Source organism: Lagopus leucura, unplaced genomic scaffold (assembly GCF_019238085.1).
Source record: "Lagopus leucura isolate 7727_CA_CO unplaced genomic scaffold, USGS_WTPT01 Super-Scaffold_100009, whole genome shotgun sequence".
NCBI lineage: Eukaryota > Metazoa > Chordata > Aves > Galliformes > Phasianidae > Lagopus > Lagopus leucura.
The window spans coordinates 23,507,446-23,532,172 of NW_024962266.1; the positions used below are offsets into that span (position 1 = coordinate 23,507,446).

General features: G+C 43.7%; 3 protein-coding genes across 5 annotated transcripts; 1 reads left to right on the forward strand and 2 right to left on the reverse strand.

Moving 5' to 3' along the window:
- Positions 1-5,065: 5,065 nt before the first annotated feature.
- On the reverse strand, positions 5,066-14,262 carry TXNDC12 (thioredoxin domain containing 12). Its single transcript, XM_042874116.1, has 7 exons — positions 14,074-14,262; positions 12,431-12,491; positions 7,898-7,950; positions 7,137-7,210; positions 6,533-6,602; positions 6,352-6,435; positions 5,066-5,920 (listed from the first exon to the last, which is right to left on the reverse strand). Exons 1-7 carry the CDS (start codon positions 14,162-14,164, stop codon positions 5,841-5,843), a joined length of 513 nt encoding a protein of 170 aa, XP_042730050.1. The 5' UTR covers positions 14,165-14,262; the 3' UTR covers positions 5,066-5,840.
- On the reverse strand, positions 9,725-11,522 carry KTI12 (KTI12 chromatin associated homolog). The gene has a single exon (XM_042874115.1). It carries the CDS (start codon positions 11,520-11,522, stop codon positions 10,806-10,808), a length of 717 nt encoding a protein of 238 aa, XP_042730049.1. The 3' UTR covers positions 9,725-10,805.
- Positions 14,263-14,436: 174 nt separating the features above from the next.
- Positions 14,437-24,518, forward strand: BTF3L4 (basic transcription factor 3 like 4). 3 transcript variants are annotated; one of them, XM_042873378.1, is made up of 7 exons: positions 14,437-14,544; positions 14,921-14,999; positions 15,404-15,467; positions 16,307-16,420; positions 18,781-18,982; positions 21,166-21,225; positions 22,120-24,518. In XM_042873378.1, exons 2-7 carry the CDS (start codon positions 14,977-14,979, stop codon positions 22,164-22,166), a joined length of 510 nt encoding a protein of 169 aa, XP_042729312.1. In that variant the 5' UTR covers positions 14,437-14,544; positions 14,921-14,976; the 3' UTR covers positions 22,167-24,518. The 3 variants fall into 3 exon arrangements, with proteins under 3 accessions (XP_042729312.1, XP_042729313.1, XP_042729314.1); XM_042873379.1 differs by lacking the exon at positions 14,921-14,999; XM_042873380.1 differs by lacking the exon at positions 14,437-14,544 and having other exon boundaries at positions 14,971-15,061.
- The last annotated feature ends 209 nt before the right edge of the window (positions 24,519-24,727 follow it).

The following is a 24,727-nucleotide window of genomic DNA, read 5'->3' on the forward strand; positions in this document are numbered from 1 at the left end:
GGAGCCGTGGCCAGAGCCACATCCAGGCTCCTTTCAGTGGTGGCTCCATTAGGCAAATCGAAGCACGATTCACCTCAAAAGCCTTTGGGGGCAGTGTGTGGCCCCACTGGCACACACGGGGCTGCCGCCTTTCTGTTCCCTCATTCCTGAAGACAGTACTTTACTTATTTCTCCAGCAAGACAACGCCAAAGTGCATATGTCAAGGATGCTGGCTGCTGTGTGTGATGTTGTAAGCAGGAATAATATAATTGATCCTGTGTTTAACAGCTTCATTGTCTGAACTCATGACAAGCTCTGAGCGTGTAGAAAAAAACTGTATCCCATAGAAGCAGTTGCAGTTGCTCCATCTCCCTACCAGTTGATGTTGGGAAGCAAGAAGAAAACACATCAACTGCAGGAGGAAAACAGAACTGTCTTTATGTGAATAGGTAGCACATAGGTGCTTCTTCCATCTATGAGGAATAAACTGCTTACATGCCCCATGCTGTCTCTGCAACGTGCAAATATCATTATCAGTGCTAAATGCACCAACATTCTTAAAAATACAGTTTGCAAACTGATCATAATATCAGAATCTGCACGATAAAGTGACATCCAATTTGTCCTGTGCTGCCAGAAGAGCTGCTCTTATGCATAGCGTGTTGTGTGGTGTCCTGAAACACTCAGAAAGCAGCAAGAACATCTGTAGTTCCTACCAATTAATATTTCTGCACTACTTCTACCTGCCCCATCCTCTGCTTGTGCAGAACAGTTGAAAAATGAGTAGAAAACAGTTCACAAATGGCAGAAAAGGATTTCTAACTCGCAACCAGTTACCTCCAGCCTTACCAGACTCAGTCATCCTGGACTGCCTTGCCGCCCTGCACAGCTCTGCCTGCATCTTCCCTGCAGTGCCATCACATCTTTTTGGGAAGGTGAAGCTTGGCTGTTTCCTCTTCATCCCCAGATCGTTGCAGGGCCATGTGTTGTCGGTAGAAGGAAGAACATGGGAGCAGCTCAGAAATACTCCACTGTGTCTACAGCCTGCTCCCTGCACCTTGTTTGACAGGCTGCTCTACTCCCATCCAGGGACAATGCCAGCAGCAGTAGTGTGTCACCTTTCCAGTCATAGCCTGGAAGCCTTGAAGCACAGGTCAGTCAGTTTCTGCTTCCAGAGTAGTTACGGAAAACCCTGAGTTCTTTCTCTCTCTCTTTTGTCCCTAATCAGAGGAATCTAGCAGAGTTAGCCATTACAAAATTATGCCATGTTTATCACAACCTGGAGAAGATCACACAAGTCTCTGATCCATTCCCCACTGCTTGCAGAGTGACAGCCTACAGGAACTGGCTGGCAGCTGTCAGTGGGGTGCCTCCTCAGCGCGCTGACATGTTGGCAGCAGGCTGGTGCTGCAAGATGAATCAGTACCTCTGTTAGGAGTGTGCTCTGGACAATGGCAGGCCTGGGAATTGTACGCAGCCACTCCTTGCACCAGGCAAACTTTGAAAGGAAAAGCAAACTTGACTTTATTTGACTAAACCGCTTAGCAAATCAGCACCTTTTTCTTGGAGAAAGAAAAGGGGAATGCTTCTATAATATAATAATAATATGCCAGCTAGTTCTGAAACAAAGTGACTTTCACCGGTTTGAAAGACATTTGTGGTGGGTCCTTGGTTCCTGCTGCAGGCTGCAAGCTCCCCTGCCCAGATAGCCCCTAAAACAACTCACACAGCTCTCTGGAGGTTGAATGCAGCCTCTTACATTATCCTTGTCCTTTCCTTGAAATGCACGTGGATTGGCAGTGGGAACTTCCACTTCCTTCAAGGATATAGGACCTTGCATTCATACAGGTTTAATCTCTCTTCAGAGCTGTTCATACACAAGCTGGATGTGAGGACACTGAATGAAGCTTGTTAGTAGTTTGATACAAGGCAAATACGATGGCAGACAGACATGGATGGGGATAAAAGTGCATTTGACTGGGTAAACTCAGCATGCCAGAATGATGTACAGTGCTGGCAGTGCTGGTGCTTTTGCCTGTTGCACTTTTGTTCCCTGCTGTGAAGCATGGCTAAGGAAAGGCTTCCCGAGCCTCTGGCTGACACCTCCTTAAAGCCTGTTCAGTCCCAGGTGTGCAAAGCAACCTCTGTTTCCAGGCAGCCAGCTGGCTAGCTGCAATCTAGTCACTCTTTAATTAACTTTGCATTTTTTCCTCTGTGGGTTGTTTCTGGGAAGAAGGGAGCTGACAATATGTTTGTTTACATGAGATTGGCACTTTGTTGGGTCTATACTAAGAATTTTGAATTGTCTTAGGGTTTTTCTATCCCCATAAATGGAGAATCTGAGGGGATTTCTGGGATGTATCTGAAGAAGTTATGTAAATACAGAGATTTACTGCAAGTTATATGCAAATAGATATGCACACAAAATGAAGCTGATGAGGGCAAACTGAGACCTTAGTTACTGCACACTGTTGAGATGCTGCAGTGCATAATTAACTTTTCACTGAACTACAACAAACACTGTCGTGCAGGAAGCATAAAGTTACACAACATACATACAACAGCTCTCAGATGAAAAGCTCAAGATGTATGCCTCTGCATGGCAGAAAACGCCAACCAGGATTTGTCATTTGATCTAAATCAAACAACAGAAAGGTGTCAAGAATCTGCATTAGGAATTCGCACCTAAAATACCCAGCTATAAAACTGGCAGGTAGCAAGAGAAAAATATTTGTGTGTAAGTAACAGACCAAAAGTAAGTTTAGCCTTCAATCCAGATACGTCAACAGCTTTTATATTTTTTTAACTAGCTGCCCCTCACATCAAGTTACATCAAGTGGCAGCACTCATGTCACATTCTGTCAGGACCCCAGATGAACACCAAGTCAGCTAGCAAGTGCCAAGCTCCTTGTTCGAGGTCTAGAAAAGAGCAAATACAAAGGAGGTTGGGGAAACTGTACCAGCTCACTGTGTCTGAGCATACAAAAGGCAGGAAGGATTAAAGAGAAAGCTAAATAGCAAAGAAAAAAGGATTATTGGTGATTTTCTCTGCCAGAATTAGCTAGGGATGGCATGCAGAAAATGCTACAGGAGAGGGAACACATCAGAGAAGAAGCGAAGGAGATGAGATTTGAATAAAAATGGTCTTAAAGGTAAAGGATGCACATCTCTCATCAGTGGGAGATCTCCACAGAGTACTTTAAACGTTTCTTTGAGGCAGTGCTGCTTCTGACATCGGAACATGTTGCAAAGCAAGGCTTTGGGACAAACTTTGTAAGTACTGCAGGCTATGATTTCACTGCAGAGATAAGACAAGGGCAGAACTGCTGTGAAAGTATGCCTAGAAAATCACAAAGTTGTACTCTGCTATTCTGAATCAGAGTTGTTGTGATTTTTTTAATTATGATTTGTTGAATCGTATTTCAGATGAGCAAGCAGAGTCCTCCCCCTGGTGGCAAGCAGAAACAAAAACGCAGCAATGAGTTTCTACAGCTGTGTTAATCAAAAGCTACACATGAAATAAGACAGGACCTATTTTTTATTAGGTCAACTGACCCAGCTAGGGAAAAAATACTTATCTGCAGAACACAGATCCTTTTTCTGGACTTACAGATAATTTCTTACTTTGAAGGCTGATATAACTGGAGAACAGTTGCTGAGTTCAACTTGTTGGTTATTTCTCAGATAATTTCCAAGAGAAGCAGAATATAAAACCTGAGGAGTAACTTCTAGTAGCTGAACAGGGTAATTGCAGTGTGCAACAATCCCTTTATCTCCACCACGTCCTTGTCTTTTATCGCTCAATTGAGATTTACTGACTAAAATCCCTTTAAGACAGAATGTTCTGGAAGGTGAAATTCCTAATGCTACTAACAGCAAAAATGGACTTGGTAGGCAAGTGGGTTTACTGTATCCAGCTGTCTTCCCCAGTAAATGTCCTCAGGTAGATTTTCAAATATTATCTGTAGAAAACTCTCTGTTTGTTGTTGGAAGTCAGTGCAAGTGCCTTTCAGACAGGATTTTTTTCCTTTTAGATGAAGGGTTTCTGTGGACGAGGGGAGAGCAGCACGTGTGGTTTATACTGGCTTTAGTAAGGCTTTTGGCTGTCTCCCATAGCATTCTCAGAGATATGGATTTAGTACAGGCTAAGTAAATGGACAGTGAAGTGAACTGAAAACTGCTCAAAGAGATTAGTCGATTGTGGAGTAACCGAGGTGTGGACACCTTTGGCAAACTAGCAGATGATACACAACTGGGGAGGGCAGATGATAACCAGACACTTGTACTGCTGTTCAGAAGGACCTCAACAGAGAAAACGGGCAGAGAAATGGGCAGAGAGTTATCAGGAAGTTCAACAAAGAGAAATGCAAAGTTCTTCATGTGGGAACAAAGAACCCATGGGTACAACAGGTTGGAAAGCAGCTTTGCAGAGGACATCAGGGTCCACATGAAGAACAAGTTGAACAAGATCCAGCAATGCACTCATACCAGAAAGTCAAGCTAGATTACTTCTTCCCTTCTATTTTTCTTTTCAACTCCAGTTGAAAACCACTGGATATTAACAACTGTTTACATGGGTGGATGGTGATAGGACAAGGGGGAATGGTTTTCAACTAAGACAGGGGAGGTTTAGGTTAGATATTAGAAGGAGGTTTTTCACACAGAGGGTGGTGACACACTGGAACAGGTTGCCCAAGGAGGTTGTGGATGTGGAGGCATCCAAGGCCAGGCTGGATGTGGCTCTGGGCAGCCTGGTCTGCTGGTTGGCAACCCTGCACATAGCAGGGGGGTTGGTGGTCCTTTTTAACCCAGGCCATTCTGTGATTCTGTGATATTACCTTAACTTCAGCAACATATATACTATAGGAATAGCTGAATTATTATTACATGAAAAGCATCTGTTGTCTTTTAATTACACAAAGGAGAAACCTTCAGCTGTGACACTCAACACTAATAACTACTGCAATGTAAACAAAAATATATTTGCCAGTCCCTAAGAACAGAAAGCTATGTTGCTCACAAAAAATACAAAAAACAAACAAACAAAAAAAAAAAACAAAACAAAAAACCCAACTTTTAGCATGCTTGTGTTTAAAAAGTTTTAATTCTTCACCCTGGTACAAAAATACAGTACAATGTGATGGCAAGGCATTCACCAGAAAACATTCAAAGAATAAAAGGGAATTCCCCGTAATGCTTCAACATAACCCACCTTCACTTGATGAAACAATCAAAAGGTGAGTGCACAAGAAAGAAGTTCAATTTCTGCCCAGGGGCAAATAAAGATGAATCACACAGAATTCTACATAAAAGTATGTTTGCAGAGCTCATGACTTCACATGCTACTTGAACATGGATGAAATTTTACTCTACTTGGCTTAGCGGCAGAATTCATGGTTTGGGAGGTCGAGAAAACGCGTGGCCCAGGAACATGCCCATTCATAGGAACCCCAGTAAAAACAATGGGATCACATAATACAAGTGAGAAATGAGAGATCCACCCATGATTAAGTGTCAAAATGCTGGCTACTTCCAATTCTTTCAATTATGCTGTTTGTCTTCAAATGAATGTTTTGTCCTACAAACCTCCCTTTTAATACCAAACATTAGTGGTTGCTCAAACACACTAATTGATGTGTTTGCCATTACCTGGTTGCAAATAACCATTATAGTACACACTGCCAGGCAGAGGAGGAGATAACACTGTATCTGATGCATGTGTGTGAACTCCAAACAGGGTTTAACTTAACATTATTGACAGGAGAATTATGTCCCTCCAGTGCATCTACATTCTTGGTCTGTTTAACTGTTTCCTTTGAGAGTACTGAAGTGATGGAAAACCATAACTGAGTGTTTTCCATTATAGTTCATCTCCCAGGTGTTTTTGTTTGAAAGCATCACCTGTTAGCTTCTCCTGGGCCTCCTTCATCCCTTGGATAACTGAAAGATCAGAGAGAAAGCAACTATTAATCTCAAAACAGAACTGTCAAGGTGCCACACTAATGAAGATATTTTACACCAACACTTACAGAATGCACATCTACAAAGCAACCTAAGGCAAAAAGTAAACAACACCAAAACGAAAAAGCCCTGTGCTTTTCTCCCACCTCTTTGTGAGTTGCATGATTTTCCATGTGACAAAAGGAGAATGCTTAGGTTCTACAAACATTTTGTAGGTTTTAAAGTGGATCATAACTCTAAATATGGTTCCTCAAAGCATGAAGAGCCACTCACACATGCTGTAATTCACAGCTCCCTTACACGGTGAAGTATAATTTTTCTCCACTTAAAAATGAAGGTGCTGTCCTTCACTCAAGACACACCTACAGATCCATCTCACTAACAACGTACTCAAGTTATTTCTCACATACCTTGATCAGCATTGGTATAGAAATACTTGTAGCTGGGGTTTCCTTTCTCATTTATGATTTCTGGGTGGACTTTTCCACTGGGATCTTTGAAAAAAAGAAATCAAACAGGAAATATGGGTGGTAACAGTAAGAATGCAGTCCTGTGCGTGGGTTCAACAGCTGCAGATGTCTGATGTCTTACCCATGAAAAGGATTCTGGGAATGTAACCTCCATCAGGACTGAAGGCTTCGTCCTTCGGCTCTTCATCATCCTACAAAAGCAAGACAGAAATGAGGCCATGTGTTAGCATGCAATGTAATGTAATAAAACACAGCACTTGTTTTAAAGAAACAAGCCTTCAGATTCCAGTTGCCCTGAACAATTTACATCTTGAACAGACAACAGGTATTGCACTCTTTCCACTCTCAAATGAAATAAGGTAATTTCCCCTAAAGAAGTAAAATTTGTGAAATATCAGTGTGCATTAAACACCCTGCTTTGGTGCAGGAACGTCTGGTACATTATGAGAGAATGAATATAAATCCCCTCCCTGTGGCAACAGACAAACAACATTAAACTGTTAAAGAGGCAGCAGTGGAGAGTCAGGTTTATCAGTGCAATTAAAGTAACTACAGTGAAGAAAAATATTTTCAAAACAAGTGGCTCTATCAATCAATCTTGCATATCTCCACTCAGGAGTGCAAGACTTAGGATATAGAAAAGAAACAGATTCAACCAGTTAAGCAGGATTCAAAATGCTTTATTACTAAGCAGTAATATAGGTACAAACAAAAGAGTGGCCTACCTCAAGGTTGACCATTACAAAATTATGAGCAAGTTCAGAGATCTCCTTAGACTCAGCAAACTTTGGCTTCAAAGCTAATTAAGAAAGAAAAAAATAAAGAGAGAAAGATATGGAAAGACAATGGAAAATATTTCAGGTTTTCAGGTAGGCAGAAAAATCTCTATTCCTCCCTCTAGAGAGCTGGTACTTTTCAGTGAGCATAGTGAAATGGAATGTATGCATCAAGTTGCTCAGGCCAGGCTCAGAACAGCAGAGCAGTGATCCCTGCTGAGCAGCCACACAGTGAAACTTAACCATCAGCCATATGTCATCACTTTTGAACGAATGGAACAGAAACAAAAGCTTGCTGTAAACCACCATTTCTCAACCAGCCTGTTCATCTTAAGCCTAGTCATAATGATCAGCATGTTCCTTTGCAATACTGAAAGAGACAAAGCCCAGCATCCTGAGAACCAGTGGCTGAAAGTAAGGTAATTTGCTCTTAACTCTCAATTCATTCATTTTCTACATTTTTTTTTTCTAGCAAAGTGCAGGAAAACTGCAGCCACTGTAGACATGCAGCTGTTACTTGACTGGCATTTATAAAGGCTGGCTTTTGGCAGCACTATTAGCTGAAGTGGTGAGATACTACACTGCTCTGAACAAAATATAAATACAGCTAAGCACATTTTGAATGCAAAGTTCACATTTGTCATGTTACACAATTTGCATGCAAAAGTTCACCAGGAATTTCATCAAGCTCCAGAATTAAATTCACTCACCTTTGCAAGCTCCACACCAAGATTTGTGGATGATAATCATAAGAGGCAAACCACTGCAAAATAAGGGGAAAGAAAGGAAAACATGTCAGATAGCTTACATGAAGCCTCTCAACTGTAAGTTCTATTGTTTGTACATTTTGAGAGTCAAGGGCATTACAAAGGCTTAATATAATAGAAAATGCAGAGAGATTCCACTGTATTCTAAGGTTTTGCTGTCTTGCAAAAACCTTCCAATCTTAACAACGCATTAGAACAGTTCATTAGAAATGTCAATCACCAACCACTCCAGTAGAGAGGAGATTTTCCCTTTGGAAGGGTTGCTCTCATTTGTTCAGATTTGCATAGAAGCACAACTGGTCATGTGTTTCCTAAGGAATTAGCAGTGGTTAGCCACTCCAGCTACGTAAGAGATCTCAGAAGGGATTTACACAGCTGCTCAACATAATCCACTGTATGACAGTCATCCATCAACCCCTCTCCCCACTACTGTCTGCATGTTTCAGACACTTCCTGCTACTGCCTCCATGATCAAGATCCTCCTTTGAGCAATAATCACACACAGTAAACTGGCAAGCCCTTCAGCTTCCAGGCTAATGGCCCTTATCTTAGTATGCTGAAATAAACCTGTGACAAGTTTGAGAACCGAGAAGGAAGGAGTCTGTGTGGAACTGAAGCCTAAATTAAGTGCAATGTAAAATGACAAAAGGTAGGAAGCTAACTTCAGTGAATACAGAAAGGTCATTTGTGAAGGACAATTCAGAGTACTGAGTGCTTCAGGTACACCATGGGAATGTTATTCATTCCTCTTCCCAAATAATTCATTAGACAGTCACTACCTTTACCACCTGGATGTTGATTTCATCACCTAATGTATGTTTTATTTAACCTTGTTCCGAAAAGCCTCTTAGCATTTCACCTTCTAGTCAAGCTTAACAAGTTTGAGTTCTCTGAGCTCCTTGGTAATGTACTCAGGTTACTTCATGTGATTAGACAGAGACTTTAAACACAAAGTATTTCTCATATTTACTGCTGTAAGTGCTTGTGATTCAATTAATCCATCTTTACAGCTCTCAATATCTTGACTATTATAATCTTTCACCTTAACAAGAAAAAAGTGACATACCTATAGGTGATTTTTATTGCTGTTGAGCACATCTAGTAGTACAACACTTCTCTTCACACTGGCAAAAGCTAACTAGTACAGTAAGTTCAATAAGACTAAGAACAAGGAAATGGTTTCTCTTATCATGAAATCCCTTAAGCTATAGAAGAATATCCAAGGGAAGCTAGTGCTGTAGCTTCCAGAGCATTAAGAATAACCTAAAATCAGGTTCTTCTTTTAGCTGAAGATTGGTAAGGAAGGAAATCCCTACCAACATTAAGTTTCAGCCTTCAGAACCAGGAAAGGGCAGAGAGGAAGCAATAAACATTTACAGTAGTGCAACACAAGTCTGCCATTTGTAACTGAATGATATGCTGTCATCTTTACACAGGACTTTGTTTGCAGCAAGCAGCAAGAATACACATTTCCCTAGCAAAGCTCTATTTACATCCGTGTCCCCACCCTAACAATACTTTTTTTTTTTCTTTTTTTTCTTCCCCTCTTCCCCCCCTGTTTCTGGGAATTAAATGCTGAATTGAATCTGGAAAACAGACACTGCTCTTATCATCAAGGATCTTCACGTCAGAAGAGGTCAGAAGTAGCTGCAATTGGTACTGCACTGCACTATCGATTGATTTCCTATGCAGATTTTAAATGCAAGTGCTCAGTCTTACAATATAAACTCTTAGCCAGGATGAAATCACACAAGTTTTAGAGATACTGCATGTGCTTCCTCAGTTTTATTCTTTTTAACTGGAAAAGTAATGCTATTTACATAAAAACATTTCTGTAGTCATTTTCTCATTCTGAAATGGCAACGTCCACTTAGCAACCAGTACATCAGATACATGGACAAATCACTGAAGCAACTCTTCTTGCCCCACTTGCCATCTCCTCCCAGATAGCACCACACAAAAAAGCAGACTCTTGACACTTATTTGCATGAGGGATGAAGCATCCACCAGAATGTGAAACATATGGACAGGCCAGACATGTGGCACAGTAAAGACTGAAATCAGCTGAAGCTAAATACAAAAATAATTACCCAGTCACAACCAGTGCAGACTTTGAGGACTGGGCAGAGCACACTGCCATCACACCGCATCCTCTCGAAACAAGCTCAAGAGCACTCATAAACAATTAGTGTTTTTAAAAGCTTTTAATGAGGACCTTGCAAAAAAAAAAAGCCACAGCAAGTTGTTTCAATAAAACAGTTTAAGATTAAGACTGTTCCATCTAAGGCACATGTTTTATTGTTAAACTTGAAATGAGAGATTTAAGTTTCCTAAGCCAGCACCCTGCTTTTGTGCAGAGTTTGCAGATCTATCTGTTGGGTTCAATAGGATTTTGAAAAACAGTTATGTCCCAAAAATACGGCCTCTTCCAGTCCAGGAACTGAAGTCCCCCTCTGCAGTTTGATACATATGGAGGCAGCCTTGGAACAGCAGGCTTCTTATTCAAGAGACAGACATGGCAATGAGGAGGGCAGGAGTTCTCCTTATGTTCACCGCTTTGAAGCATTTATGCTCAGTCGCTACATTAGTATTGAGGTGCAGGTCTCCACAGGAGACTTCAGCTGTGTGGGGATGCAACAAGCAAACAAGACACGGGGAGAGTGCAGTAGAGAGGACAGGAAGATCCTACAGATCGTCTTAGGAGTACAGCTGCTCCAGCGCCATGGTACTGACTTTCTCAGCACAGTCACGGGCTGTGCTATGTGACACACACGTCACACAGTGTTGAGGTGCACGGCAGGAGGGCACGTTCCTACAGCTGCAAGCACTTCGGGACGGAAGGAGCCACACCTCACTGGATGCTGCGGCTCAGGTACTGCAGGAACATGCCGGCCAGCTGTGCCAAGTTCTCATTGCTGGGCTGCATCTTAGTGTAGCTGATGAACTGCCTGCGGAGCCGGCTCAGCTCGGCCAGGCTGACGGGCCGCGGCAGCACCAGCCCCTCCTCCACGCCGGGGACGCGCACCAGCTCTCCAGGCTGCGCCCCGCTCCTCTGGGCGGCCACGAGAGCGGCCACCACGTCCTGCGTGGCGCGGTCGAGGAGGTGCAGGAAGTCTCCGGACTGCAGGGGCTGGCTGCGCGTGGCGCGGTGCGGCGGCGGCGGAGCGCTCTCGAATAGAGCCGCGCGGATGTCGGCCAGCGGCAGCGGCTCCTCGCCGTGCACGGCGAACAGCGGCCGGTCCCAGCGGTTGCGAGGGTCCGGGGCCTCGAAGGGCGGCTCGGCGGGGCCGCCGCCGACGCAGTGCAGCAGGCAGCGCGCCGTGCCCGCCTGCCGCGCCGCGCAGTACAGCTCGTAGCGGATGCTCCGCAGCTCGTTGCTCGCGTCCACGATCACCACGTCGCGTCGGCTCAGCAGCCGCTCCACCTCGGCCCGCAGAGCCGCCCGGCCGCCCTCCCCCTCGGCCACGACGTGCGCCCGCCGCTCAGCTCCGCCCAGCGCGTCCCGCAGCTCGGCCGCACGCCGGCTCTTGCCGCTGCCCGGCGACCCGCACAGCACCACCAGCGGCATCGCGCGCTCAGCGTCCCGGTGCCGCCATGCTGACCCGGAAGTGGCCGCCACCGCTTCCGCTCGGGCGGACCGTCGCTATGGCGACGCGGAGCGCCCCGGGCCTGCGCCGCAGCCCGCCCTCCCGGGGTTCTGCGCAGAACCTCTTATCCTGCGTAACGCGTGCTTCCTCTGTGCCTACTGCTAACTCTGCTTCACTGCAAAGCAGAGCCAGAACTATTCCTGCGAAAACTGCGACTGTTTTCGTACAGACATATGGAATACGTGCTGCTTACAAATAAATATCTGCTTACAAGTGCTCATCAGGCTGAGCAGTGCCCTGCATTCACGTGACAGCACCTTGGGCAGCCAGAGGTCTCCCGTCAATCAGTGCACAGTTACAAACACAAGAACTGATACACAGACAGCTTCATTTCTCATGTTTTGACACAAGAAGATTCTGAGAGAAACGTAAAAATGACTTTCTTTAAATCTTTTCACAGAGACGGTGTTAGAGTTTCAACCAATAAAAGGTTCTACTTTAATGACTTATCAGTTTGTTCCTTAGTAACAAAGTATCTCACATTGAGGTCTCGCATCCATACGAGCACATCCATGCTGACAGATGCAGTGAGCACTGATGAGTTCAAGGGGACTGAGTAGCCTTTAAGCCTCAGTTTGTGGGTTTCTTCTTTGGAAACGTGACAGAACCTCAATCATTGAACTGAAGTGATTAAACACGGGTGATTCCTCAGCAACATTAAGAAAAAACTATTTATTTCTCTAATAAGCTGTAGGGATCTAAGCAGTCTCCTACACCTTTGTTAATAATTTGTATTTTCTGTGGTTAAATTTAGGATTGGTTAGCATTGGTACAGAATCTGGGTGAACTTTTAAAGCCTCTTTTCTGTATTCATAAGCAAGTAACATACCTGGCTGCTGCCTCTTTCTTCCCATCTTCTAGTGTTCTCCAGTGAATGTGATCTCCAAAACCTGCCAGAAAGGAGGTTTTAGAAATGCTGCATAGTTAACATATCATCAGAAGAAAACAACCCTCCAGAATATTTTCAGCTCATAACATATTCTTTTTTAAAAAGGAAATTATAATTGCAGTCCTTGAAAGACTTCTGTGAATACTTACAACCTACACAGTTTTATTGAGGAATCCCACTGAAATTAATTAACAAAAACAAATCACACACTCATGAATATTCACAGTTATGCAAAGGACAAAAAAATTCCCCAAGCAAAGCTTAAAACTGAAATGCCTTCTAATTATTCCCTATTGTTTCTCAACCTATGAACATTTATTAACTGATTGATTTGAACAAATTAAACATGTCACCATCTGGCTTCCTAAATCCTAGTGAATGGGAGCAAACATCAAATACACCTAGACCAATAAGTGATTATTAAATGCTCTAAAACTATTATGCTAAATATTACCACTGCTGATAATTGACATCAAAGACTAAGAAAGAACACTGCTATGCAGGTTTCTGAGTTTTGCAGTGACCGAACAACATGGGAAATACATATCCAATAAGCAGGTACCAAGTCTTGTTCTGTCAGCTAATATGCTAAGAACAGGAAAACAGAGACTGCCATTTTTTGGTCACCACCATCACACGAAGTGCTGAGATGGAGGAGATCTGAGATAAGGGAGCCTTCTCTGAAGAACTCCTCAGAGGTCCTGTTGCTGCAGTGACACGGGCTGTGCTGAAAGGCAAATCTCAGCCATGGCTTTCCCCTTCCCATAGCTGAGGGCTGGGATAACTTAGCGACATGGCACGGGCCGTATCCTCACCAAGGGGACAATCTGGGGAGCTACAGCACAGGATTAGGAGCCACAAGCTGCCCAGTGCTGACACCATGGCAGGCAGCACCTCCAGTAAACACCTGTAGCAAAGAAACTGCGGAGAGTGGAGCAAAGCCCTGTGGTACCTTCCTTCAGCATCTGGCAAACTGCAGCTGCTGGCACAGTGTTTTTATGACCTGTGCTTATCTCCCAGTACAAACTACCGTGAACACATATGACACAACACATCAAATATTTAGTCCAGCTACCAGCAAGGCATTGATGTCCAAGTTTGCATGGGCTAAGGGGAGCTGGAAGCCATAACAGGCTTCCAGCTAACAGGTCACATTTACTCAGAATACAGGCACGTCGGGTGTTTCATTCAAAGGCCATCACGATGGAACAGGGACAATCCTCTGTTCGAAGAGCCTTGCCGGGTAGGCTGAAGGCACTCCCTGCAGCCCTGCAACGAACATCCGCCTTCAGGGCAACCCGCCCAGAGCGCGACCACCCCGGGTGAAGCCCGAAGGGATCCGAGCCGCTGCCCACGACAAGCCCACGAGGAGGGCAGGCCGGGCAGAGGAAAACCGTGCCAGGGTGACCAGGAGTCGGCGGCGGGGCTGCTTCCGAGGGGCCAAATCTTCCCCAGCCGCGTGGGGCTGCGGCTCAGGGCGGCTCCGGCCCGGCCCCAAGAGCCCCAGCCCGCCGAGTGACCCCGCGAGCCCTCACGGCAACGCCAGAAGCTGAGAGCAAAGCCCGAAGGAAACGTTTGCTGACCCTTTCCGAGCCCCTCGGCGGCGGCGGTGGCGGCGGCAGCCATCAGCAGGCACAGGCAGAGGACGGAGGCTGCGGCGGGATGAGCCCTCATGGTGTCAGCGACGGGCCCTGGAGCTCGGAGAGGAGATCGGAGCAGCCCCAGGGATCTTTTTACCTTTCCCTTTTTTTTTAAAGCCCAAGAAGTGACGCAAGGCGGATGTGGGCGGTGCCGCCAGGCCCTCCGGGGGCCGCCATGTCAACCGCGGAGCGGACTACAACTCCCAGCATGCACCGCGGCCCGGGCGCGCGCCTCTCCCGCCCCCGCCGCTATGCAAATACTGTCGGCGCCGCCGCCAATCCGTGGCTGGGGGCGGGCGGCTGAGTGCCGTCACGTGGCGCGAAGCTTCCTTTCTCTGTGCAGCGCTCTTTCCTTCCTCGGCCGCCATCTTGTTCTCACCGCGTGTTGGGCTGCGGAGGGGCCGCCGAATTCAGGTGAGAACGCCTCGCGCCCGCCGCCCGCGCACAGCCGCGAAGGGTCGGGTGGGCCGGCTGTGCGGCGCCGGGCTCCGTCTCGCTCCCGCGAGCCGGGCCCTGTTTGAGGTGCAGAGGACGGCGGTGAGGCCGTGCCCCGGGCTCGTGCGCCGCAGCGTCCCGTGTCCGCGGGGCCGCGCCGTCCCGCTGCCGCTCAGATGTGCGGCCTTTGTCCTCCCCGCCCGCAGCGCCGTGCCGGAGCCCTCCGGCCCTCTGTCGCTCCGGCGCGGCGCGCCTGCCTTCGTCCTTCCGTCTCTGCGGCCTCTCGGGGCTGATCTCCTGCGGCAGAGGCGTTTTTCAGCCCATACCGAGCCTTCGTGTCTTCTGGCCTTTAAAGGTCGCGCTTGGCCCACGGCAGAGCCCGGATGAACTTGTTAGCCTTGGATTGGAGCGATGGCTGCCGGAGGTCCGAGCCGGTAATGTGGTGCTGTGTGAACCTCTTCGTTTTGGAGCAGCTCGTTAGCTGCAGGGGTCTGTGGTAGGTTTGTTGTTTGGGAGCAGTGCATCGGGGGCTCAGGGTGAGCCTCCCTTGGGCTCTGCTCAGCACAAAGCCGCGTTCCTTGGGCGGTCCGTACCGGTTGTGCTGTGAGTCAGAAGCAAGGTGGGTCCGGCGGTGAGCTGACAGACTTAGACTTGGAGATTTACAACTGAGGCAACATCAAACGTAGCGTTGGTTTGCGTCATCGTGATGCAGATGCTTCTTCCGCGGAGCTGCTTTGTGTTATTTACACGGTGTGTTCTTGTTTGTGTATTTGCTTGCGTTATTTCAGTGATTTTTAATATTTTGGTAGTTAACTTGTATTTGTACCTCATTCTTTAGACACAACACTATGAATCAAGAAAAGCTAGCCAAGCTTCAAGCTCAGGTCCGAATAGGAGGCAAGGTAAGAAAGCTACGAGAGCTGTACTTCTGTGATTGCATCTGTGGGCTCAGAGCGTTCTCATGAGAGGGCAGTTAGAGGCCTCAAAAAAGGATTTCTTCATGCAATGTGGACCTGAAATGGTCTGCATCTTACTACTACCTGAAAAGCAGCTTTATTTCACTTCACAGCTACTAAATGAGTAGTTCCAGTTCCAGGCTCATTCTAAATCAGCGACTTGTTGTGACCGGTGAATGCTCAGCTGAAGCTTACCTGTTGCTTGTTTGTGCTCTTTTTCTTCTGCATGTTGGGAAGTTTCTTCTCCAGTATCAGCTCCAGGGTTTATCTGACTGTGCACTGAGCTCTTTCTTTTATCTGTGCCAGCCAGTATGTAATATGACAAAGCATATGGACGATTCCATGAGAGCATTCATTTCCTAACAGTAGACAGGGGTCTGGGGGAGCTTGCAAATGAGAACTGTAGAATTGCTGTCTTTGGGGCAGTTTAAAAATGTGAACTGCTTACATAGAAAAGCGTGGATTTTTAGATTTGATTCATCTCTTCTGAAATGAAGTTTTCAGACAGCATTTTTATATGCTGCTTATAAGTTAATATTTTTATAATTCAGCTTTGGGGAAAAAGAAATGCTATTGCTGTGCTTCTTCTATCTTTTACACTTGAGAAAAATCTAAAGATTGGGACTGGCAGCTAAAACTGTAAGTAAAGGAAGTTGAGAAGTATTTTCTGCTACAGAGCATTACTACAGCTCAAAAAAGAGATGTTGCTGAGTGTGAAGTGACTTTAAATTGAAAGTGTTGTGAGAATTTGTGTGTTGCAGGCTGTTCTCTTGATCCTTTTTCAGGGAACAGCTCGCAGAAAGAAGAAGGTGGTGCACAGAACAGCTACAGCTGATGACAAAAAACTTCAGAGTTCACTCAAAAAACTGGCAGTAAATAACATTGCTGGCATTGAGGAGGTATGGTGATACTGTATCCTGTGTGAAATTAAATTCACTGTGGTGATTTGGTGTTGTTTTTCTTACTTTCATTTTCTTTTTCAAACTCAAATGTCTGATTATGTACAGGTGAAGTTACTTGATTTTATTTAAATTTGTCTCATTTACATTAATGTGCACATATCTAGAAAGAGAAAGGAAAAGGTTGTACTGTCCAGAAAGCAAGCACAGGAGATAGTGAGCTGCTTGTCATACGTGCCTTTTGTGTTAATTGCAGAACAAAAGAGCTCTTGATTCTTAACCTCTTGAACTGAAATGACCAAATTTTACCAGTAGGGCAGTGAGTGTGTATTTATTGCACAAGCACATGCAATTTTTATGTGCTGCAGAACATGAAGGAGGGAATCAACAACCCTGGAGTAGGAACTTAACAAGTCCATGTTACCGAAACTGGATGCTCTTACTTTGTGAAAGTAAAACCAGAATTGTTTCTGGTGGAGACAGGAGACTGGTGTTTCTTACGGTACTGGCAAAACTCTACAGAAGCAGCTTCTGTATTGGGATGGAAGGCTTCAGGTATTCCGTACCATTTTTGCATGTATTAATTTTTCAGGATAAAATAAGAACTGGAGTACAGAACTCTTTCCAAAATGCTTTAGAGACTGTGATGCTTATATGTGGGAGGAGGTGTTCCTTCATACTGAGCTCCATATTACAGCACTGCTTGGTTGAAAAAGCATAATATTTAATCTGTGATTAATTAAAGCAGGGTTACAAGGTGACCCAGAGGTCTCTGTGCACTCTGAAGGCAAATGGAGATTCAGTAGAAGCCTGGGTTGCCTGAAAGCCTTCATACCATTGCTGCAGAAACACTTCTAAATTTGTCTGTTACTGGAGTATGGTGTGTTAGAAGCTGTGCAGACAAACAGTCTTTGTTCTTTTTGTCCCCCCACAGAGCATAAAATCTTCATTCAGGCACAGTTAAGACTTAAAAATGTGTTGACGTGGAGGAAGACTGTTCAAAATTCTTTAATGTTGACAACTTGGTACTTAATTACAGTACACTGCTGTATTACTCAGGTAGACTCAAATTGGCATAAATACATAGAAGCTGAAGAGGATTGTAATGTGGAGTCAAACATAGGCAGAGAAATTTGTGATTTGTTTTGAAGAGACTTTTGATCATGACTGGGCTTAAAGCATTCATCACTTCCCCTTAGCTACATAGGAAAGAGATGCACCTTTTCTCCAAGTAACAAAAAGCTCTGATCAAAACACATTTTGAACCTTGAAAATTGATAACTTACATGTTTTACATGTATTCTTCAGTTGGCAAATTTGTTTTCTCTCTGTAACCTCACAAAAAAACCCTCACCTAATAAACTCAAAATTCAGAAGTGTTATTAACAGATTGCATCTGTTTGTGTAAGTAAGCTCTATTCTTTTTTACAGATAAAATTATTTTCCTCATAACCATAGCTCAGTCATGCCCAGGAAAAAAAAGGAACTTCCCTTCAATCTCTGTTAACTTAAAAAAAGGCAAAATAAAACCTGCTAAAAGGTATCAGTATGAGCTTCAATAGCAGGAGCTAAGCAGGCAGCTGTGCTGGCTGTAAACTTAATCCCTGGTGATTCAGAATGCCAGGCAGGGGAGCAGCGACATTGTATGTTGTGCTTAGGCTCAAAAGGGTCATCATAGAATTACTGGGAGAGCACAGAAGCCAGTTTGAGTGCAGCTAATTTACAAATCTGCAGTGCTGTAAGAGATAAGTGAGGGGAAAATGTCAGCGTTGGGCATTTTCAGCAAGTAGGCCAGGTTGTGAGTCTTAGGCTTTTGCCAGTTCTGCTGCAGAAACAGTGATGTTTTCCTGAGAGGTGACACAAATAGCTGGGAATGGCAGTGTCTTCAACTGCTGTGTCAAGGCTTTTCTGTTACTGCTTTTAGTGTGTAAAGAGTTACCACAGAGCTGGTTTTCCTTCTGAGGCATTCCTGATAGTAACTAGTTTCTGCCTTAAAGGCTAATAGCCTCTTTATTTTACCTTAATCAAAAACATACCTAGGTTGTATGATAACACATAAGCCTTGTATATTATCACTCTACTATAGAGATATCTGTATTTCTCTAAGGCAGCCATACCTGTTAATTCAGCCTTTTCATACACTATATCTGAGCCACCTCCCCCATCCTTTCTAACTTCTGATTTAACACCTTCTGATTCAGGTGATGCTAACTCTTGGCACTGTACTCATGGTTATATTATTACCTATGCTTTTGTAGTTTCTTTAGTTTTAATATTTAAATCTAATTTTGAAATAATAATTTATCACACTTTTCTTCAACAACACTTTGGTCAATGTTGCTCTTCGTGTATTTGAACAGGTGAACATGATAAAAGATGATGGAACAGTTATTCACTTCAACAACCCCAAGGTTCAGGCATCCCTCTCTGCTAACACTTTTGCAATTACTGGTCATGCAGAGGCTAAACCGATCACAGAGATGCTTCCAGGCATCTTAAGCCAGCTTGGTGCTGACAGCTTAACAAGCCTCAGGAAGTTAGCTGAACAATTCCCAAGACAAGGTAGGTCTTAGTGGAATCTTTCACTGATGATCAAAAGAGAAAATGCGGTCTTAAAATATTGACCCAGATTTAATAGCACGTCACTTAAAAATGTGTTTACTTGTATTAACCTCTGTTGTGGAAATATAATGGAAGGAAACATCTATTTATTTTTTTTCCCCCAAGATTCTACATAGGCTGACCTTGGCTTAAAAATAAGACTTAAAAAAGAAATCTGCTCGGTCAGGTGTGCAGTAACTCCATGTGCACAGCTGTGTGTGACAGAATAGTTAAGAAAAACAAGTAGAAGTTCTTACCTAGAAAATCTCAACAGCTTTTGTTTGTCAAAGTACTGATTCTGTTTTCTTTTATGAAACGTTTTTGTTGCATACTGTATTGGATGGTATTATTAGGTTAAAGAAAATGCCTTTGATTAATTGAGGAAAAGATGGATCATCATAATCATATTTTATTATGACCTCAGTGCCAGTAGTTCTTTACTATGACAGAAAGCCAGCTTTTAATTAGGTGGAGCAATGAGAAGAAATACTTCAAGTTCTTGCATTTCAGATGACTTCTAGCATGGTCCAAGTCCATGGCTTACAGAAGAGTAGGTTTCACATAGGACCCTTGATGCGGAGATGCTTATTCCACACTTGAATCATATGATATGATGGTGTCATATCATGGTGTCATGTTTTTATGATGGTGTCACTGCATCAGTGGACAAGGGAAGAGCCACTGATGTCACCTATCTGGACCAGGAAGGCTTTTGACATGCTACCCCACACCATCCTTCTCTCCAAGTGGGGAAGAGAGAGATTTGATGGGTGCACTGTTCAGTGGATGAAGAAGTGGCTGCAGGATTGGGTCCAGAGAGTGGTGGTCAGTAGCTGCATGTCTGGATGGAGATGGGCACTCAGTGTTGTCCCACAGGGCTTAGTGCTGGAACTGATTCTTTTTCTGTCTTCATCAGTGGCACTGATGGGGTCAGTGGGTTTAGGTGCCTTCAGCAAGTTTGCTGATGACACCAAGCTGTGGGGTGCAGTCAGCTTGCCAGGGGGAGGAGATGCCATCCAGAGGGACCCACACAGGCTTGAGCAGTGGGTTCAGGTGAACCTCATGGGGTTCAACAAATCTAAAAGCAGGATCTTGCATCTGGGTTGAGGCAACCCTTGCTACTGATACAAGCTGGGGGATGAAAGGATTGAGTGCAGCCCTGCTGAAAAAGATCTAGGAATACTAAGGGATGGGAAGGTGGACACAAGCCAGCAGTGTGCCTTTGCAGCCCAGAAAACCAGCCATCAAAAGATGCAGCCAGCAGGGTGAGGGAGGTGATCCTGCCCCTCTACTCTGTGCTGGTGTGGCCTTACCTGCAGGACTGCATGCAGATGTGGAGTCCTCAGTTCAGGAGAGACACAGACCTGTTAGAGTACATCTAGAGGAGGACCACAAAAATGATGCACAAAATGGAGTACCTCTCCTATGAGGGCAGGCTGAGAGAGCGGGGACTGTTCAGCCTGGAGAAGAGAATGCTGATAATGGCCTGTCAGTATCTAAAGGGGAGCTACAGGAAAGAAGGGGGCGGATTGTTTAGCAGGGTCTGTGATGACAGAATAAGGGGAAATGGCTTCAAGCTTATAGAGGGTAGATTTAGGTTGGGTATAACAAAAATATCTTCTGCAGTGAGGATGGTGAGGCGCTGTAACAGGTTACCCAGTGATTTGGTTGATACCCTGTCTCTAGAGACTTTGAGGGCAAGGCTGTATCAGGCCTGATCTAGCTGTGGTGTCCCTGTTCATTGCAGGGGAGTTGGACTAGATGACCTTTAAAGGTCTCTTTCAGCTGTAAGGATTTTTTTATTCTGTAAGCTGGTCCCAGATGGGTTTAACATGATCGTTGCATTAAAACGTGTGGCTTCAGTTAGAAGATAAAAGTCAGCAGTGACTGTGTCATTTGATCTTTTGTTAGCTCTGCATTAATACTGCTGAGTGTTTGAAAATGGCTGGGTTAATATTCACAAATGGATCTTTTGGTCATACTGATTACTCTTGATCTCCCAATCACTTGCATGTCTGTATCTAATGGGGTGAGCGGTATGGAGGGGATTGCCTCCTGTTTTCATCAGTATATTGTCTTACTTTGTTGTGTGGTTGTCCCTAATCTTGTATGATGAGAACTCAGCACCAGGTTTCTTTTTATAGTGTTGGACAGTAAAGCACCAAAATCTGAAGATATTGATGAAGAAGATGATGATGTCCCAGGTAAGCACATCCTCTTATGTCCATTTAATGCACAGATACTTAATTCACGCATTTAAATACCTGGCTCTTGAGGTAATTGCTCCTCTCAATTGCTAAGAGAGGCTTAATATGCTGGGCAGCATTGAAACAGTGATGATTCTGGATTCTAGCTTTTGAAAATAGTTTGCCTTGCTGGAATTGCTGAATTCTTAGTTTAAAATACAGGGAGGCTGAATGGGTGAGCAAAATATCTGAATTTTATTTTTCAGATATTAATATTCCAGATTTTAGGTCTGGAAAATAAAATATCTGTAAAAAGATGTATTTGGTGTAGTGTTCAGAGCATTGTTTTAAATCATTTTGGGGTGGGACTTTTATTTCTACAGTAGAAGTAACTAACCTTGTCAATGTCTTAGCTTGTTGAGAAACTTTCATTCCAAGTTGTGGGTTGTTAACTGTATCAATTACCACTTTACATGCATCAGTATATTAGCCAAAAAAATACACAAATCGATGACCCAGATTTTCAGGTCTGGCAGTGGGTTTGAGTATGCATAAAAATACACAGGCCTCTTCCAAGTTATCTGCTTCTGGTTAAGCAGTCACTTCTTGTTGCACTCGAGGTATTTAAGCTGGTGGCTCAAGACTCAACTGCATTTAGGAGAGCACCTCTGAAAGTCTGTCTTCATGTTAGAACCTCTGCTCTGAGTGTTCCTTTGCTTCTTTGCATATATTAAACAAATCCTGTTTTTTTTAAAGCTTTTTTCAAATCCCACTTAAAAAAAAAAACAAAAAACTATGTACATGAATATCTAGTTAAGAACTGCCTAACATTTCCTATGGTAAATGCATTTTCATTAAACTGAAGCTGTTGTTTCTGGGCATCGCTATATTAAATATCTTCATCTCTTTCAGATCTCGTAGAAAACTTTGATGAAGCATCAAAGAATGAAGCTAACTAAATCATTAATAGTTCTGGAAGCTGGCATGGACTAGATTTAAGAAATCAGCTATGTGGTTCCAAAGTTTTAAAGAAACAGAGAACATCATCTGTTAATAGTTCAGTAATATAAATATTTTGTATTTTTATGATACTGTTTGTTCAGCATTTTCTGTCAGTTGATTTTGCATTTTGCACTTACTCCCAGGATCTACTCTTTTGGTCAAAACAAAAATGTCAGTGCAGTTTGAGGGGTGTGTGCATGTGCGTGTGTATGTGTGTGGGTGTACATATAGTGGAGAACAAATTGGAGAACACTTCTATTTAACCAACTTCCCTTTTCTTTCAAAAGAAGAAATAAAACGAATCTTCAGCATTGTTACTTTTGATTATCACCAAATAGGACACAGAGAGCAGAGTTAAAAGTTTTGTCCACGTTTTGTGACCTGAAGGCATTACACCATTCAAAATTTGGGTTTAAGAGATCTCTCACCCATGTTGAAATGTATGCAGTCTTTGTTATTAACTTTATGTTGATGCCCACGTGCTACCTTTGATATTTTATCTGCTTGTTTGGTACAGTAATTTTTCAAAAGAGGAATCTTGGTCTCAGCAAAGTGATCTTTTTTTCTCCTTATTTCCTTACTTTTTGAGACAAGCTGATGTTTGGCTCCTTTCACATAGACTTAGCAATATGTTCTCCCTATGAACATGTAGGGTATATTAGGTCAAAATGACAACAAACCCTTTGGTTTTCTACCATCAGGTCACTTAGAAAACTTAGAGGTCTAGTTGGTAACAGTCCAGTGCACCAGTTTTGCACAGTGACAGATTTTTTGCTTGAATTCCTTCAGGCTGTTCTCTTGGCATGACTGCATTTACTAGCAGCTGATGATCCGGTGTCACTCTTACGGCACTAGAAATTAAATGCACCATGTGAGCAATGTTGAAGGTGGGAAGAAGTTGTTGACATTTTGCCTTGCCTCCTGCTGGCAGTTTGTGCAATGACTAGCTCTAAAGGGACTTTTTTTTTATTGCCTGTATTTTACCCTTGCCTATAACCTACCTCTAGGTTTGGTGTCATCTATTTTAGTAGCTTACTAAAACCCACAAATGCTCCTCAGGCATAAAGAGGACATTGGGAGGTACCGCTGGTACAGTGCAGTATTTACGACCTTCCTTTAAAATGCTTAATGTGAACCTGATTTCTCAGAAGCTCTTTCAAGGTTCTTGATGTTAGGTGCATTGCAGTATAGTTAGACATCATTGTAACCTGTGTCAGGGGCAGCTGTGGCTTAAGAAAGCCGTTTTTTTCCTCCTCTACTTTTGTCACTTAACTGTAGCTTAATTGGAACATATCAGCTTTTTTTATGTAGATTCATATGCTATAGAACTGTAACAGTACAAAGTAAACAGTCAATGAGTCTGGTGGCATCGTGATAAAACCATGAAAGCAGAGCTGAAGTGGCTTGTCATCTGAACTCATTTTATAGATCTTGTTCATTTTTTGTTATATTTTATATACTACATGGATCTTGCTACAAAATAAATGAGCAGTATGGAAGAGGAGATGTTCCCTCTTGTGCATTGTCTGTTCCCACCAGCAGTAGCTGAGGGGCAGTGAGTGGATGCAGCCACTGTTTTACAGTGATGCACCCTTGCTGACAGCTACTGAGGAAGATGCATGCAGGATTAGGGAAGATTGTGCTAGAGCTTTAGGATTTCACGCTTTCATGTACCCACACTCCTGTTTTCCCTGTGGTGTTGAATGAAACTTTGGTTCGTCGTATGGCTAATCTTGATCAGCTGCAGATTCTTCTGTTTATAAGGAAGAGATTTCTTCATTAATGTGTGCACAGGCACACTGGGTTGCCTTTTGCTGCTTTTGAAAGCTCAAAGCAAACGAAGGATACTAGGAAACACGTGGTGTTCTGCCATTTGCTTAAGGGGCATGAGTGGAGAACGTTTCAAAGTAGCAATTGTTCTGAGTTTGTGTATGAGACATCCCTCTTGCTCCAAATACTAATCAGACACTGAACATTTTTGCTCCACAGTTTCTGATGCAGCAAGTATATGGAAAGTAATTTTGTGAGAGATTAAGAGTAAGTGATGGATTCAGTGAACTTGTATAGTTTAACTTCCTAATTCTTACAGAATGCTCGTTTAATTTTTGTTCTTGGTCATGACAACTTACACGTTAAACCACCGTTCTTTCCTGTGTTTGACAACCAGTAAACTAACTGAATATGCTAGCTTATGTCGTTATCAGTTTTCTCACTGTACCTGAAAACAGTCAACCACTTATGATTTGCTGCTGGAAATACTAGAGCTTATCAATCATTAAACTGATTTTAATTAAAAGTAACTCATCAAGGCTCTCGTGGGAAAAGCTATTTTTCTTCATATTTATTCATGGTATTACTCAAACAGTGTTTGTAAATTCTGGTGGAACGTAGAGTTAACAACAGTTTGTGTTGCTGCTGTGGAAACTCCACAATGAGGTGGGCAGATGGTGCATCAAAATATTCTTTGCTTGGTTTGGAGCTTTGTAACCACTGTAGTTCTGTAGTGAGTTTGCTCACT